The following is a 19,615-nucleotide window of genomic DNA, read 5'->3' on the forward strand; positions in this document are numbered from 1 at the left end:
CGGGTTTTCCCCCCCCCCCCCCCCCCCCCCCTCTCGGACGTAAACCAGGCTCCGCCACTGGAAGATCTTGGTGTTTAACTTACAACCACACGTAAGTTTCCATTTCATGTGATAAGGGAAACGGTTTCAAGGGCCAATTGCATAAAATATTTTTTGATTTCAAATTTTTAACATGGAAATTTTCAATTTTGTAGCTTTAGGCCGTACAAATTTTCTGTATAAATGGGGTCCTGATTTGCTTGAAGAATTAGCGATATTCAATAGTAAATTATATGATATTGCGCGACCTAAGTTTACATAGGGAAATAATGAAAGTTTACACGACTGATTTATTTTCAGATAAAAGAAATGAGAAAGTTAAATCAAGCTAGTAGAAATAATCCCCAGATGTTAATGGCGGGAAATATACGACCTAGACAGCCGATTAATCAAAGAACAGTTAGAACTAATATCAATTTTGTAAGTTCGACTTCATACTGAAATATTAGATCTGCTTATATTAATGATCTATGGAGCTGATCCTGATCTTTCAAGCTAAAATACTGTTTTTAACATATTTAAAGAGACGTTCCACATTTTTGGAGGTTGAATTGGTATTTAATTTATGTAAATAGTCTTTAGAAGTAGTAGAAATGTATGGAAATCGCATAATTTAGAAAAAAATACTTCAAACCTTCAAATTTCACTTTCTATTTATGTGTAGCCTATGTCTTTTCTATATATGACAGGAAATAGAAAAGACGAGTCGTCATTTTAACTTTTTAATTTCCAAACGCGGATAATTCTTTACACACATAGATTTGTAGGTTCAAATTTCGACTGTGAGGTGTGAAAACTATTAGCCAACTTATTGGCTCAACTAAGGAAAATCCCATTGCTGAGATAAGGAACCATTGGTCAAACGGATGGCGAATCTGTCTTATTAATAGGATTAAGTTACCGATCTCTTCAATTAATGTGTGAATTCTATTGCTGTGACTTTTCCATTGCATGATTTTCAACTTCATGATAGATACTAACTAACAATGTAATATTTTGCAGGCAACATGAATGCCCAAATCAGAGGGCAAAGGGGGTGAGGTCGGGGTGGCGGATGTGGATAATCGTTCATTACAGAGTTCTCTACAGTTAAATTATATTGCAAATTTTATCATTGATATTTCAGTTGAATGATAAATGTTCAATGGCCAACTATATGTATTATTCTGGTAAGAAATTGATTTTATTTACGGGTATGTATAGTAAATATATATATACGAAGCACACTACAAAGATCCACAATTATTGACTGCAGAACTGGTATACTATGGTGTTACAGTAAGAGACACCCTGTCCCTTATTAGGGACCAACAAACCCCTTCTCATATGAAGCTTCATCATAAACCGAATAGGATGTTCTTGCTCCTTAAATCCATTGAATGACTCAAATAGAATGTCTTATTGCATTTATTTCAGTAAACGGTAAATATAACGATCCATGACGGTGGACATAACCGACTGAAACTGGATACCGACATCACTATCTGTACTGTCAACTCAATGCCAGGTAATTTATTTTTTTAGACTGATTTGAGAGTGCCGAGTTATAGGGACAACTGATGGGTTTTTTTTCGAATGCTGTTGTTTGACAAATAGTAAATGGGAATGCTAGGAATATATGACCATGTAATAAGCCTGAGAGTTAAAAGAGAATTTCGTATGATTCCTGACCAAAGGAACAATAACCTAATATTGTCCGATACCTCTACGTTAGCTGAGCGTGGTAAATTTGATACATTTCTGTATAATTTAAGAACACTTTATACTGGTATTAATATTATGAAATTTAATTTATTGACAGGTTTCGAAATATCATTCTTACCGTCCAGATAAACTTGTATCATACTTATTATTAGATTGCTCTTCCGTAAGTATGATAAATGATATGACAGCATGATCATGTGACACAATTACTTCATGTATGCAATATAAATGTTCTTGTCCACCGATTGCTTGTCGAATAGCACCCGATATTCCAATTCAACGACTGTGCACAAGGTAAAAATTAACTATGTTACCAGATTCAGTACTGATACTCTTGTGTATGCTTATGTATATTTTTATTAACGAATATTGAAGATGGTATTTAAATTCTTGTAAATATAACCGGTAAAATCGATTTATCTGACAGTTTGCGAAGATAGTAGAAGAAAATACATTTTACTTACTGAGATTGGTGAAACTATTCTATAAAGGGGTCTATGTGGGGGTAGACTAAAATAAAGAAATTGTGATTTAAATCAAATGGTCTATAATAAGGTTTGTCATTTCAGGCGAATCTTACCAGGTATATAATAGGTAGTGTAAGGTTGCGTATGATACATGATTGCGCATAATATTCAAAATTATACGTTAGATTGAAAGGTAGCAAAATTATTGTCTTTGAAGAAATGTTTCCACATTGAATAAAGAAGCAAGTATTAAAAACGGGGTAAATCTATCACTGTGTTTGTTTATATTTTGATTTCATTTTTATTTTTTCAGACGTAACAACTAGTGCCTTTAACCCACCAAAGAAAACCAGACAAGAATCGCTTATGACTGTTGCATATTCTGTGATATAAATATGTGTCATTAATGTTTTATTACTTATACATGTATTTTTGAATATTGAATTAAATAATTCTCAGACTTAATGTCCAAATGATGATGATTTGCACGTAATACTGGAAAGAACATTCTATATATACCAATACCCTATATTGTTAGAATGAATGATTCCAGAAGTTTCTCTGCCACTGGTTTGTCGATTTGTCATCGAATATAGTCCTGAAAGCTAACAGTGTATTTATATATTATGCTTGTAATATTGCGAATCCAATTGATGGAATGATGATAGGTTAAATGCCATAATCCATTGTAAGGACTGTTTTGGGTACAGATAGGAACACAACCTTATAGAATTTGTATTAAAATCATTTTTGGTATAAGTATTTGAACCTTAAGTTTGTTAATTATAATTCGCCCTTCGACCGCAACTATTTTTGTAAATACTTTGCAAAAATAAGCTGAAATATGTTGAAATAGAAACAGACCAGTTTGTTATCTTTTGTGTTAAATGGGCGCCCTGACATTATGCTCAAGTGATATTTAATTTAATTATAAGCTATCAGCTGGTATATCCAGTATACTTGTTTCTGTCTATTTATTTACTGGCTTTGATGTTAAATTTAGAAAAGGAAGACAACCTAACAAAGTTATCATTTCCTTGTTATGCCTATGCCAAATATTCTGTTCATTGCTTTTATTTCATTGGTGCTTGCTGTTATTGACTATGCATAGTATTACTTGAGAATTGTATTATGTTTTTGTTTGAAATAAAATTTTGTATAGAACGAACATGCTCCATCTTTTACAATATTAACTTGGAAACTCGTCTACTTATAAAACACAGTGCCTCAGTGAGTTAGGTGCTTGTTCGCTAACCTGAGGGTAGATATTACCATCGGATTTTTCAACCCCGTCAGTGATGCAGGTCGGATGGGCTGATAATCGAAGTTAAAAATCGAAAATGAGTAACCCACGCTGATGCCGCTGTCCTGTCAAAATGTTCCTCAATTGCGCACTGAATGGCGTTGTGCGTCTTCATTTGTCCATATAAGGTGCAGAAATGTAGAACGTTAAACTCCTCCTCCTCATTTGTCAACTTGAATGTTTGTAAGTGACATAGCTACATAAGCAGAGCTATAAGCTTGTATAGGAATATCGCCCAAACCTAGAACCAATGAATGTCCACTTTTCGACGTTTCCACAAATCGTGTTATTTTAATTTAAGAAAAGAGGGCTTTCACACAAAAGAAATATTGATGCTATAGTCAATATCCTAAGACATGCTTAATTAACTGGTTTGGAAAGCAAAAGTGGAATACTGTGCCAATTTCAGCAAATCCACATAATTGCTATCTCTTATGTCGGCATGTAATACACACCCTCGGGGAGATCGGGGTTAGTTGTAACAATTTTCATACTTTCTGCTATTTTACAAAAACTTCAATTTAAGAAAAGTGATTTGTGTTTTTTCATTTGTTAAAACCTGTAAATTATAAATTGTAACAGACCACGGGGTAAAATGTAACTTAACAATAAAACACTTGTCATGGCAAATGGTGTCTATAAGGGCTACCAGGAACTGGTTACGACCTTAAACAAGTAGCCTACAAATCTCATTTCAGAACAAACAATTAAAGCTTTCATAATTTCCTTGTATAGAAAGAATTACATTCAAACCATAAGATGATTTTTAAAATTGCAAAATCAGATTCGTCCGAGTCACAATTGTGACAATATGGAGTCACTCTGTTGATAAAATCTTCGTTTGGCCAGTGCTTAAATTGAACACTTTCCACCTGTTTTGCGATAGAAATATAGCCTAGTCTAGTCATATCTTAACACAGATACAACTTACCCCACGAAGAATGTTACAATTTAGCCCAAACCACCTGCTCATTTTAAATCTCCCGCCCATCATTTATAAATAGTGGAACAGCGTCAGATCACCATCCAATCAAAGAAGCAATGTTAAAAGATACTACCAATATAAACCGAAACATATGTCTCTATTCCAGCCTCAGACAGCTATTTGGACATATGTCAGCTGATGTAGAGTCAGAAGAAAAAGACCAAGTGAAATGGGGATTTTCCACACCTCCAAAGATACGTTTACTCTATACCATAGTATTGAATTACCTTTAAGATGATTGTAAATTAGTGTAGGGCATCGCCGTAACTTATTGTTAGTATCACGCGACCTTTGAACTTTTGGCTGCGCACGCAGTTTTAAATGGCCGATACTAGATCTGTTTTGCCAGAAAAAAACTTTGAAGGAACCGGAGACATGACATAAATGGTGTAGGGAGAAAATGATGGTATGACTGAACTACAAAAATATTGATCTTTCCAAATATACCTGGGTTTTGCAAATCCGAGGTATCTAACTAGGTATAAAAACCGCGCACCTGCGAAGATACCAAATGTTCTAATTTAACAGGGCTTATTATTTCTGTCTCTACTCCAGCTGACAACTGTCAAAATAACCATCAGAGGCTGGAATAGAGGCAGATGTTTCGGACTACTACCAATAATGCCTCCTTTTTTTGACATAGATTTAAAATGCTATCTAAAATTGTACTTTCATATTTGATAAACATGTTTTTTACAGTCGAGTTCTCTAAGCAAGTCCACCTTCTTTCAGATATGTAAATAGCTACACCATCTTCTTTGGCAATATAGCTCTATATAACTGTAGAGTTTGTGTGTTATTAATTATGAGGCTTGTTACAACTAACCCGTGTTACAACTAGTCCTAGTCTCCCCTGGTGCTTTAAAATGAAATGAATGGTGTTTTACGTCCTACTTTTCTGCACCATGTGGGCTAATGAAGACGGGCAACGCCATGCAGGGTGCGATGAGGGAAATTTTGCCAGGACAGTGGCATTAGCCTGCTCTTTTTCGATTTCCAACTGTCGAGGGATATTTAACGTGCACAGCCTGTAGCACACGGGGCCTCGGTTTATTGTCCTATCCGAACATACTAGACGCTTTTTCAGCCCCTCTTACCTGCATCACTGACAGGGGGAAACAGGGTTAAAATTTAAAAATCCGAAGGTTTAATCTCGACCTACGCCGGGATTGAACCCTTGACCTTCAGGTTAGCGAGCAACTCACTGAGCCACCGCGGCTCCACCCTGGTGCTTTAAAGGCAGCCACGTCGCTAGGAATGAATTGGTGCTGGGCCTGCGGTTCAGATTTTGTAATTTGAAGAATTAAAGGCCCAGAAAACTGACAATTGACAATTTTGAGGTGCCAAAAACGTATCAAAATCTATATCTTTTTGATTTTGTACAAATACATTGTAAATGAATCAATCTCTGGTGCTCTGACGAAGGTTTTGCTGGGGCTTAATTCTCACTTGCTGGGGTCCAACCCCACGGGCCCCACCCTAACGACGGGGCTGCATATAGTATGCTTTATTTCAGTGTGGTTTATGAAGAGGTAGGTTGCTTTGAGATTTCTTGTCACCTAAATCTATTTTAATAGTTTTACTTTCTGCTGCATGGGCTCTATCGCCTTCATCCACATTTTTAAGCAAGCGTTATGTTGTTAAAGGGAGACAAATCCAATTTAACTTTACGACATTGCTAAACCTATTTCTGGTAATTGGGAAGGCATGTTTTGATTCCAGAGACACTATTCCACATTTAAGAGAATATTCCACAATAATGTTTAAAAAGTAGGTGGTATTTTATTCTTATATTGTTGTTTTGTTGACTGTAATTGTAATTGTTTTGGATAATTGAAGATCTGTCACTAGGCCTATAATAATAGTTCATTTATTTACTGTGAAAATGTAAACACTTTCGTAGACAGACTGACACTGACAATTCCTTACCGGTACCATACAGTACAGTGGTGGAACCTATTTTCGTGGATATAAGGATTCAACAGCGAATTTCGTCAAAGTTAAAAAAACGAAAATTATTTTTTATATCTTAGATGTTTCCTCAGATATTCTACAAAATAATTAAAATTGGTTTATTTCGATTTTCTTTATGAATCCTTCCCTTTGACCCATATTTCATGAGCAACCAACTCGGGAACTGCAGCAGAATGCGTAACCTATTTTCATGTACAATGTTTGATCTATAAATAAGTCAAGAAAAACACGTTGTATGGATACCGGGTGGTATAATTAACTTCTCTTAGTATTTATCTTTAATATCAATTCAATATAACTAGTGACAATTCCTTCAAAGAACCACGATTTTAAAAAAGAAATAGTGACTGAAAAAATAAGATATGTAGCGTGATTTATTGTTTAAAGGAAATCTGACCGATAAAAAATGGTGACGTTTGGTAAGAAGTGAAATCCGCCATTTTGTATTTGTCAAAGTATACATTAATACATTTTACCTTGCTTGAAACTACTGGTTTCATTCTATTAGCTGACATTGTAGAGAAAAGCCATGTTTATCAAAACAATCTAATGCGGAGGTCGCGCAAGGTCGCTCACGTAAATTATTAATCATTTCCGGAAATCCACGAAATTAGATTACTTGACTGTATAAGTTATGAATTGGTTTAAATGCTTAATATCTAGTCCTAATCAAATTATGTATATGGTAGTATCCCTACCTTATGTCTACTCTTACCATGTTACTGTCGGTAGTTTGTCTGCTCTGTGTGTGCCAAGCCAATATAACTTTTATTTTTTAAATAAAAAAGTAGGCCTAAAACCATTTAGGCTAGATGTCTCAAAATCTTGCTATTCTCTGATTTGAAACAGGCCAAAATGGCCGTACTTAACATGTTAAGTTATATTAGATTTCAGTTTACTGTAATAATATTTCTATTTGAAGTCGACTGTGTAGAATGATGAATACCCATGTGTTACTTTGTAGATTTGATGATAAAGAATCTGTAACGGGTGTAAATAATGCCAAGTCTTCTGTTGTTAAAGGAGTAAGAAATTCTTTATTAGAATCATATCCACATGTAGCAACTTATTTAGATAAAATCATAGGCAAAAAAGAAGCTATCAAGCTTGTTAAATGGTGAGTAAAGTAAGCCTTACTAACTGAAATGAAATATTTTGATTTCGGCTACTCTGTTATTAACTCAACAAGCATCTCTCATGCCGATTTATTAAATCAGGAGATTTTTTTGAATGGTGTCAAGGAACTAAAATTATAATTGAGATTGTGAAAGAAGAAACTATGCTTGAAGTCAATGATACGCATCAGAAATTTTTATTGAAAGATGGGGAAATATTTTAAAAAAATTATGATAATAAACTCATCATTTAATATTTTATATGAATTTAATTTCAGCCATGATCATATAGAAGTCATAGCTGCTCAAAATGGAGATTTGTTGTTTTTCCGTCACAGAGATGGACCATATTGCCCTACCCTTCGTCTTTTACACAAATGTAAGTACGGTATCTTATTCTTTTATTCTACCAAATGTACACTAGTACAATAGTATTAAGGACTAACAAGAAATCTTTAGAATATTTGCACATTCTGATTCATAGACAATTGACTAGGTCATTATAGATCATCAGTTTCTCATTTAATTAACTTATTTTGGTTTTGTCTACTGCACAAGTTACTCCACTGTGAATTAAAAAAACACCAACAGCACAAAATAATTGTAAAACCATTTAAAAACATGGAATCAAATACACAGCTTGATTCAAATTTCTTATTTCTCTTTCAGACCCATTTATCCTACCTCACATGCAGGTAGATAAAGGTGCTATAAGATTTGTATTAAGTGGTGCTAATATAATGTGTCCGGGTCTAACTTCACCAGGAGCTAGAATGACTAAAGTAGATGCTGACAAAGTTGTGGTATCCTTTTAAATAATATTGGTATAAAAAATTCATAGAACTTCTTATTTCATAATTTTCAAGATCTCCATATCGTAAAGGTTGTGTCTATAAATGAATCAAACACTAAAATATTATGAAAATCTTCAATCCAGTAATTTCTTTCCAAAATAGGTTATTGTCATGGCAATTAGTTTCGATATATTAGAAAAGATATTATCTGCATAAGTGTAGCTACAGGTATGCTCCCAATGAAGATAAACCTAGCTCTTATGCTGCTAATTCAAATTTCAAATACTAGTTACTTTCTTGATATTATTTACCCTATACACTGTTTGTTCTCATGTTTGGAGAGAAAGATATACCACTGTTGTTAGACTGTTGAGTTATTAAATTTATCTATTCATTAGAGACCTGTCATTGTACCATTGAGCTTTTTTGAGCAGCTACTGGTTCAGTTAATAAAGCTACAGTGTTTTTATTATGATTCCTTATCGTAACCTCAGGCAATAATGGCTGAAGGTAAAGAACATGCTGTAGCTGTAGGCTTAACTAAAATGTCTACAGAAGATATGTAAGTATTAAGAATTTTCTTTATAATATTTATAAGAATATCTTGTAATTAATACAGTTACTATCTGCTAATCAGATCCAAACACGAGCATAAGATGAGCTTTACTGAATAAGCATCAGAATTTTCTTATTGGTTTCTTTGTTCAAAACCTCTAGAATCTAGTATTGGAAATTAAATCCTATTTCTAAGTGAAATATCAGTGTGAATGGGAAATCGACACCCATTTAGAAACTGGTTTGATCGACACATACATTAGGGGCATCAGAATACTTTCAGAACCAAACGAAAAATTGTATTTAAAAAAGCCCAAAATCTTCTTGCTGTGTCCCTGGTATATAATTTTCAATTTTTTGTTTCAGATTATCTAAGAATAAAGGTATAGGCGTTGATAATCTTCACTTTTTAAATGATGGTTTATGGAATATGAAAGGAGTAAAATAGCATTAGTTGTTATATTAGTTTCTATTTATAATTGTACAATATTCAAAATTCATTTATTCCATGTTGTCTTCTAAAATGTTATAATGAATGATGAAGACAAAATTCTTGCTATGGAAGGCACTTACACAATTAAGACCTTTTATCGACTGATCTTGTGCCAGTCAGTCCATATATTTACTAATTATATTTTGTGAAACTATTTAGTAATGATCTGTCTTCAGGGAATTAGTTTGGAATATTTAATGTTATAAATTTTAATTGTGGTGCTGCTTTCTTGAAGAGTTTTTGAAAGGTACAAAGTTTTATTATCAATCAAAACTGGCTTGGATATTATCTCATTATAGTTTATATATATTTCAGTTATAACTCAGTTTGTATCAGGGTTTACCAAACAACAACCTTCAATCACATCTCTTTAATTCAAAAATATTTTTCATTTTTCTGTCATGGAAATTGTAATCATAAATTGACTTAATGTTAATGTATTCCATGTGAAATATTATTATTTAATAGTATTAAAGATCAGAATACTATCAGAAAATGGGATGTAATGCTCCATTTCAGTTTTACATGTTGATTCTTGATATTGTAATGTCTGTACATTTCTTGTAAATTAGAAAAATACTTAAGATATTTATATGAGCAGTCTTCATTAATTAACCCAATTCATGTGAGAAAATTACTTTCACTAGAACTCTGAGAAATATATGGTTTTCATAAGATAAAACATTTTTTGTGGAATTGTAGGGGTTTTGATAATGGTAGAGGTGAAATAATGGCTTATACTTTGAAAGATTTGAAGATTCCCCCTACTATATACATAAAGTATTACATTTGGGAAAACTTGTGAACCTCTCTCAAATATAAAGCTGTATCAATTCTACATTGTATTTAATACTTAAATAACAACATGTATTTAATCGTGGGTAAATGATAATTACACTTGACTTTTAATCACCTTTATAAAATATATTAAGTATATACAGAGTTCATGTACATTTTCAATATAATCTTTATTGATCTCTTAAAGGGATTATAATTCAGAAAATTTTTGAATTTTAAAGTGTTCTTTGATAACACCATTGCGCCAGCCCCTATTAACATCTATGGTCCATTGCAATAACAAGACATCTAAAAATTGGAATGGTGCAAATCTATGCCATCAGTGTCTATGCACATTAAAAGAAGAACTTCTTAAGATTGAATCAATATTAGATTCTTAATTCAGCATAATTTTGTACAAAACAAATCTTCAACAAGCAGCAAAATTGATCTTTAGCTCTTTAACTGAGTGATTTGCCTCTAAATGTTTTTCAAATCTTAATTCTTTCTTTGAAAAGTGCATTTTAAACCGGCATATAGGTGAAAATAAATATGATTTATAAAAAAATATAACAAGTTTATGTACATATTGCGGTGGATGAGCATTGAGCTAAATATAACAAAATATAATAAGTAATTATTGTCCTCTCATGCTGTTTTAAAAGGTTAAAGTTTATATTAATAAGGAATTGGGTAGATTTGAAAGATTTTCAATAAGTCAATACTAATACATAGTTCATCGTTTTATTAACATGGAAGCCTGCATACACCACATTACATACTGTAAATAGGCCATATAATTCTATGTATTTTATTTTTGTTTCAATTTACTCAATAAACCTGTATTTTCTTTTTTCATTTCTTGATAATCTTGAGTAATTTTTTCCAGATTAGCCAGTACTTTATTACCACTTTCATTTTCAATCTGTAATAAGCAATTGATAATCATAATTGAAAGCATTAAAATTACTCAACAAATGTTCAAAATACACAAGAAGAAAGAACCATAAGAATGTCTACATGGTTAACAACTTTGGTTCTCAATGAACCTGTAAACTAGCTAGTTCTTTGCCTAAACTATTGGCGATATCAAAATGACATGGGAAAAGATTAAATAATATAACAGCTACAATGCTGTGGTGAAACATTAAAAAACACTGATATAGACTGAATTCAGTTGTACAGATAATAATAACTTTTTTGGAAATATTGTTCAACTGATATGAGCAACAACATCTATCATTTGTCCCAATCGATATTAAGTTATCCTACAATGAAATTTTGATACTTAAAAAGAGCTAGAAATAACTTAAACAATCCACTTACTTGATCCTCTAAATCTCTAATTTCTCTCATAATAACACCAGTTTCTTCTACAGTTTTTATTAATAACTCACAGTTCTAGTTAAATAGAGAAATTTTGTATATTATAATATTACTGTATTAACTATTATCCAATCGTCTGCTAATCTTTAGGTCTGGGTTCAATCCCAGCTCGATTTGTATTTGATCATCAGATCTCTTGACAGTTAGAAATAAGAATTAATATAATTAATATTATATAAATCTGTAGCATATATATTTCTTCTTACCTCATGTAAAGCTGCTAAAAATCTGTAGGCTTTTTTTACTGCTTCATCTTTCTTAGCATCCTGTCAAAATAGAATAAATTAAAATATATTGATTATAATAATAACAGTTGGAAATCAATCATATACTCAGAATATCAATATTATATTATTCAATATCAATACAATGTCTAGTCCTTAATCAAATATGTAGTTATATAGGTTCATCAAATGTCAAGGCTTCAATCTGAGAAAATTGCTATTGACAAATTTTTGCACTTTTATATGCATAGTTATACAAAGTTAAGTGATGTAGCATCCTTAAAAGGCTGGAGAAAACAAAACAATGTGATTTATGATATTGGTTTTAAAGACATCAGTTTTTCAGAATGAAATTGTTAAGTTCTGTCATATTAAAACTGGCTTTGTGTTCACCTACCCTAAATATGAGTTCATCAGTAACGGTAAATGTTCTATCTAATTTACCAGATAGTGAGTTAATCTCTTTCTGTATCTGTTTAGTATCTACTAGTACCTACAATATACATTTCATATTTGTTTTAAATCATATTCAATTTGAGATCTTCACTCACAGAAAGCCAGTTAAATCTCATTACACACCTTCATTTACTACTGAATAATTCCTTCACATCTTTTAGAAAAATGCTTTCATTATGATTCAATTAGGATTGAATAATTGGCATTTGGAATGTTGTAAAATACACATACAAACCCAAATATGCCTTTTAAAACCCTTAAATAAATAAATATAAAATATCCACCTTGTCTATTTCTTTTTTCTGTTTTTTTATATTGGCCACAATTTCTAATATTTTTCTGGTGTAGGCTGATCTATTTACATCTTTGGTCATTCGCTCATATTCTGCTTGCTACAAATATACAAACAGTCTTTATCAGATTAACTGAAGAAAAATATTTTACAGCAGGTGAGACAAAATGTTTGATGATAGCCAACTGTCTCTAGGGGGCTGCTCAATTTATGGAATGAACTTAATGTTTAATAAACTAAGTTGAAAAAAAGAGTAGTGCAGACAGAATTCAAAATGGCAGAGAAGAAAGTAGAAAGAACAATTTTGAATGTGACAAATCCGCTTTCATACTGTTTGATTGGGGGAAGAATTGGAACAGACTGAACCTGTTCAGAACTCTTCAATCGAGCTCCACGTGGGGAGAATTTAGTATATATTCAATAATTACATATTGTTTTTGTAAATCTTCTTTATTTCTAACTTCATCAGCAACCTCTTTCATTTTATCTCGGAATGCTTTGATTTCTTCTAATTTCTTCTGGGCTTCAGACTGAAATATAGACAATGTTATACAGTTAAACGTATATCTGTCTATCTCATTAACAATCTTCATAAGATAAAACTAATCTGACGTCTCCATAGTATATATAAATGTACCAAATTGTATCGGTGAAATACATTCAACTCTGTGCTCTGAAAGTCTCTCCTTAACAAATTGACAAGAATAATAATATAAGAATACCAACCTCTTTTAATGAAGTAAGAGTTTTTAATTCTCTATATTGTTGTATTAATGGAGCTCTATGTGCCTCCCATTTATTAGCTAGGGTCACCAATCTCTGAGAACTTGTATCAACTACACCCTGTAACAAATCAATGTCTATCATGAAAATCTATATGTTAGATAGGGTCAACTACAATATCAAGGACATTGACACAAAATCTGGGGCAGAAATTGAAGAGTTCTGAACAGGTTCTGACTGTTCCAATTATGCTGTCAATCAATCGGTATGTCAAATTTAAATTTTTCTGGTTTGAATCCCAAACGTACAGAACACCAACTGAGCAACCTCAAGGATTTCACAGTATAAGCAATGAAGAATGGAAACACAGTAGTTGCAATTGTAAATATAAAAAATATTTGGTGCAAAATCTATCATGAGTGGCTTCATTTAATCGTTGAAACCAATGTATAAAAACCAGCTAATTGAAGTGAAATTCAGGTAAATAATGCTTTAATAACCAAAGATATTTAACATTCCATTATTTGAGTCTTGTAGTTAAAATCTGAGTACAAACAGTTGAAACCTTATTCATTAAAACACTGACCTGTAATTTGAGTATATTATTATCAGCATCTGGTAATAAATCCATAGTTTTCTTTTTAACATTATATAAACTTTCTTTTTCTTCATTCTCTCTTAATTCTTTATTTATAGTTTCTTCTAACTGTTGTTGTGTAGCATTGAATTTCTTTATTTCTAATTCTAATGATTCAAATTTAGATGATAAATCACCTAATTCATCTCTTAATGATTGCATTTCTTCTTCTCTCTTTTTTTGTTGTTCCTGAATAATCAAATGTACAAATATTTACTATAGTTTTAAACTTTAGAGTCATCATTCAAGGGAATTGCTTGTGCTTGTACTTTTTAACTAAGTCTGTCAATTTGACATTCTTTTGTATTATTTGCATTTGTTAAATCCCATATCTAGGTGACTAGTTGTTTATAATTACTGTTAAATTAGTACATTGATCTTGATACAATATAACTGGTACAAACCTCTTCTGTATCTTTGGTAGGTACATCACCTCCAATCTGTGACATAGTTTTATCTTCATCCTGCAGAAAATTCATAAAGTATTAGTCACTAATGCAAAACTCCTGATTTCTTTAAACTTAAAATGCATTGACTAAATGTTATTATAACTAAACTATATTTATATAGTCTTTAAAACCTATGTTAGGTATTCATTTAGCTTATTTTTTTTCAATAAAATTTTATTAAAAGCATTATATCTGCATTATGCAAACTTGTCAATTCTTTTGTCCAGATTTTTTTCAAACTTTGGGTTTAATTGTGCGCACTATATTCAAAAGTATACAGTATATGAAATGTTACACAAGAACTCATTCTAACCTAAGTAATCAAACACTTCATCACTATTATATATTGAACAATGACAGGTTTAATTACCCACCTTAGAGAATAAGAGTTTTTCAGTGTGAGCAAACCTAGAACCTTTAGTTCTAATATCTGATTTAGCTCTACTACTTATAGAAGAGATAATTTGTTGTAAGTCTGTGAGAGTTGATTGTGAACTAGAATCTCTCTGTACATCTTGTCTTAATCTATCACTAATCATCTTCTCTATTTTCTTCTTCTTCTTATCTAAAAACTCCTGTAATAAATATCAATCAAATTCAGATGATTTCCAAGTGGAATGTTTTTATTTCTGAGAGAGCCAGAGATTCAAAGTGAAAGAAATGATCAAATTTATGAGTAAAAACAAATCATATGATTGCAAGCACATGATTTATGAAAGTCCCAAACCAATCTGTCCTGATATCTGATGCAAAGCAATGATAAAAAAACAAACCTGCTTTGAAAGTCGAGAAGCTAAACCTGCACTATTCCATTCATTTTCCCATTCTTGTTGTTTAGTAACTTGTGATACATTAGATTCTATAACAGACGCTAGTGTATCTCTATGGTAACGACATTGATTTGTGATATATGGAAGACTAGTAGAGTAATAACTTCGCAGTTCTGAAATAAAAAAGCCATGTTTATAGTTTGTTGTCTCTTCGACAATTTATCGATATAACCTAAATAATCAATGAACTATAATTCATACTGCCAAAGTATTATTGGTAATGATGAACCCAAACTTACTTAATAAATATATTAAAAGCCAAATTTTTCACAGAACAATAGTATGTGACTGTTTCAGACAACAACGAATTCTCAAAGCTAGCCAGCACATACACATAACTAACAAAACTATTGCTTTGAATTGACCCTAGATCGACAAGTACCTAACACAACTATAGCTCACATTGATCTCAATTTGATCTCTACCACTAAATGTCGCTTAAGGATATCAAAACTATCTCTTTCAATTAACCCAAGTAAAGAATAATAAAATGTTGCCAACCTTTGGGAATTTTTCTGGTTAAATCTGATAAACCTTCTGGTTTTGATAAATGATAAGAATTATAACTATACATACAGGCTGCACCCTACAAAGAGATTGTACTGAAGTTTATTTAAGTTAAGTTCAACTTACAAAAAAGTAATGCCACAGCCATATCATTTAAGGTGTATGCGTTACCAGAAGTCTACTTTGCTTCATCAATCAGGTAAGTTTTCGTTGCCGAGGACTCATTGTCCTTCAGAAAATAATATCATCATTTGCTACCAAATATTCAAAATTTGATCCTTGTCTGAAACAATCCCTTATAAGAATAAAGAAAATCTCTAATCAATCAAAGATGACTGACCTCTCGTTGCCATGTTGGAGGTTTGCCCCGCCATGTTATACCTCTATCTTTAAGATAATGTGGTGTCCATGGTGATGTTAACTGTTGATGTATTTTAGCTGATATTGCTCTATGTAATAATATTGATGCCCCTGAAATGATTATTATGTCATAAAGTAATAACTGAATTCAGACTTTCAGTATGTTCTCAAGTAATTCTCTGTCAAAAAATATATCAAAAAAGCAATAGACAGGGAAATCTGAACAAAGGCTATCAAAATTTTAATGTACAATATGCCAGCATCACATCCTAAGACTATTTCAAGATAATGCTTAAAACATTACCAGATGGAATCAAGCCTTTCATTTTATTAGCATAGATCTTCAGCATATTAATTTGAAGGCTTACTAATAGTACTAAATCATAGAACTAGTAACTACCTATTGGTTCATCTGCTGTCTGTGCTGTATCTTTCGGTAATTTTTCTACTAAAAACATAAACACCTTACGTATTTCTGTTTCATTAGAATATAAAAATGTCTGGTAACCTATTTCACCTTTATAGCCCAAATCCTGAAAATAAATATAACATCTTCATCATTTAAACTAGAAACAGGTCAAATCATTATCATATCAGAGGACATTTATAGTAGATTCAAGAAGATGTCATTCAAAATATCTACATTTATATAGTTTTCTAATCATACTAGCTTGTTGAAATCTGGTTGAATTTTCAAGTTGATACTAATCTATGATTATCCGAAATTTTGATGAATAAGCTTACAATCTTATCTCATTCTTCCATTAAAGCCAGATTTAAATCGGTAGGCCTGTAGTAGATAATAATAATGATAATGGAGTGTAAGTAATGATACAAATAAACTATACAACTGGAACTATGTATCATTATTAAATACCAACCCTTTTTTTTTAGTTAATGTGAATAATGGGTACTTAAAGCAACCATCAGAGTTTTTAAATATATTCAAATGAGTAGCAAAGTAAATGTCTACCGTACCTGTATATGATTAGCCAGGCTAGCACCAATTCTAAATCTGGCTGACATGCCAGGGGGTAGGGTATTTGGTAATTCCACATCATTTTTAATAAATTTAATACACTTCACAACAGTTGAGACAATAATTTCTGTAGTGAATTGCTTTAGACTGTTTACACTATCTTCTATATCACTGCAATAGAAATGTAATAAATCAAAATCTGCCAGCAAAGAAATGTTTCTTAAATCATAGATTTACACACTTTCATAAAACATAAGAGTATCACAATCAATATCTGTTGAAACTGATAGTTCAAAGAAGACTTGACAACAAGGAAGAGGTTATTAGGGATATGACCACTGCAGGTGCCAAATGGAAGGGGTGGAGAATCAACTTATTGAGCAAATATCTTTAATGTCAAAGGTTTTATTTGAAAATTATAGCTGTAACAGTGAACAGCTATTTAAATAAATGTTGCTTTAACTTTAAAAGAAAGGAGAGGGGTTGTAAATGCATACCATCCGATTGATTTTAGAGAGTGAATAATAATGTTATCCACCTCCTCCATCTTGGCCAGTCATGTGACTTTCAAGATAAGGGCAATTATTTCTGAAAGCAAGAATTTTTCTAATTAGCTTTTAAATTTAGGATTTCATGTATTTGATAAAAAAACTAGTTATCTAAAGAGGTTTAGTTGCAATTTTCCATTTTATTTCTTTGAATTAGCTCATTATCGGTGAGTAGTTTTTGCAAACTAACAAACCCATCGATAGACCAGTTGTGATTTTGTTGAATCTCACATCTCACAATGCCACAATGAAATTCCACATGTTTTCTGACTTTAAGATTAAGTTTTAACTAATGAACTAGGACCTTAACTAAATATATTTAGTATTTCTTTTGAAACTATAGCCTTCAGTTGTAAGCTTGTAATTTGTATATACAAGACACCGTTAATCAAGCGCAGAAATTTTCTGCGGCACTGTGATGTAAACAATCATGGCCGACTTTTTAACAGTTTAACGAAAAATATATTTTCTTTTCTAAGCAGCAGTTGTATAATGAATTGAAATGTACAAAAAGCTCTCCATATGCTGATAACATGTGTCCCACCATCTATCTGTCATAATGGCTGAAAAGGAAGTGACTTTTCTCAGGGACCAAGGTAAATTGATAAAATTGTCAATCGCAGCGGCAGTTTGAAAACATGTCCAAACTCAAGCACTAAACATAAAAATAACATGGATGGCTAAAATTGTAAGACTTGGCCAAAGATTTATATTAAATACTAACTTTAGTCCGAATAAATAGATTCTACCTAGTCAGATTCAGATAGTATTACTACAAGTATTGGTATCAAACAATTATTTCCTTTTTCATTTCAGTATCCAGATTAAACAATCAATTAGCAAGATATCAGAGTAATTATCCGGGATCATCTGCTGATCAAGTAAGTATCTAGCCATGTGAAAAACCATCACTTATTAAAAGGGCATGTAGGCTAGTTTACCCCATTTTCAGTTTCATCCACATTGATTTCAAACTCTTTTTAAGTAGGCCATTTTTGCCATCATACTTTAGTCTCTGAAACTGGAATTGTTTAGCTGAGCTAGATCTAATCAGTTATAGTCTTCACAGCTTACTGTCAAAATTTGACCTTCAAATCCATGTGTGTACAGAATTATCTGCGTTTGAGTGTTAAAATGACAACTCGTAGACAATTTGTAGTTATTTTGAAGATTATTTACATATATTCCAGACCACTATCAACCCCCCAAAATGGCACATCTGTTCCTTTAATCTTAGTGGTTTTCACCTCCTTTATAGAACTGTAAGCATGAAACTGCATGGAAATGTATTTTGTTGTCATTGTGTCAATCGAGTCTTATTCATCTGCTGTTTATTTTTTTAAGAATCCTGGAAAAACAGATGTTTCCACATCAACACCATGGTTAACAGATTCAAGGTAATATTTTCATACTTTTATTTACTCTTTTAATTTACTGTTTTGTTATATACATGCTATGCTTAAACAATTTCCCAGGCTTTATATGTTAATTGAAAAATTTCTCTCTTTTTCAGCATACTGTCACCACTGATTCATGAATATGATAGAATCATTCAAGACGTTAACAAAGAGAATGAGACATACAAGGTAAGTACCAGTGACTGAGAGGGTGTTCTTTTTGACTGTAAGTTTGCTAACGTTGTGAGGATTTACTTCAAATTTCATATGTGTTTTGTTTGTTTTGATTAGGATAACAAACAAGTAAACCCTGACTCACACAAAAAGTGAAGGTGTAGTTAAGTAAGGTCAGGTAGGATGTATTTTCATATTTTGTATATTTTAGAATGAACATGGAGAATTGAAGAGGAAAGTTCAGGAATTGGTCAATGAAAATAACAGGTAAAATTTAGGTTTTGTCTTGTAGAAAGAAAATTATATTGTGTATTATCCAACATGGCATTCTAATCATAACTAATGGATGTTAGAGACACTCTTTTATTTGACAAAATCTATTCTCAACTCTGAAATATGAAATACTGAAAGATACAGTACCTATTAACAAAAAACTACTCTTTTCTC

The 19,615-nt window shown here is 31.9% G+C and overlaps 2 protein-coding genes across 2 annotated transcripts in view; both read left to right on the top strand.

The window, feature by feature from the left end:
* LOTGIDRAFT_125950 (hypothetical protein) overlaps window positions 1-480 on the top strand; it is a gene marked incomplete at both ends in the record, with an annotated part of 27,167 nt that extends 26,687 nt beyond the window's left edge. The window contains one exon of the mRNA XM_009062648.1: window positions 340-480. Within this exon, the coding sequence (XP_009060896.1) occupies window positions 340-480 (141 nt within the window). The remainder of the gene's footprint in view (window positions 1-339) is intronic.
* Window positions 481-6,171: 5,691 nt separating this feature from the next.
* Window positions 6,172-10,021, top strand: LOTGIDRAFT_219222 (hypothetical protein). The gene is made up of 6 exons (XM_009062649.1): window positions 6,172-6,268; window positions 7,437-7,589; window positions 7,866-7,966; window positions 8,257-8,390; window positions 8,876-8,943; window positions 9,303-10,021. The coding sequence occupies exons 1-6, from the start codon at window positions 6,258-6,260 to the stop codon at window positions 9,382-9,384; spliced, it is 549 nt and encodes a 182-aa protein (XP_009060897.1). The 5' UTR covers window positions 6,172-6,257; the 3' UTR covers window positions 9,385-10,021.
* The last annotated feature ends 9,594 nt before the right edge of the window (window positions 10,022-19,615 follow it).

Source organism: Lottia gigantea, assembly GCF_000327385.1.
Source record: "Lottia gigantea unplaced genomic scaffold LOTGIsca_52, whole genome shotgun sequence".
Lineage (NCBI taxonomy): Eukaryota > Metazoa > Mollusca > Gastropoda > Lottiidae > Lottia > Lottia gigantea.

Coding starts and splice junctions, on each gene's coding strand:
- LOTGIDRAFT_219222 (XM_009062649.1), top strand. Junction 8,391..8,875: donor TAGATGCTGACAAAGTTGTG/GTATCCTTTTAA, acceptor TCGTAACCTCAG/GCAATAATGGCTGAAGGTAA. Junction 8,944..9,302: donor AAAATGTCTACAGAAGATAT/GTAAGTATTAAG, acceptor TTTTTGTTTCAG/ATTATCTAAGAATAAAGGTA.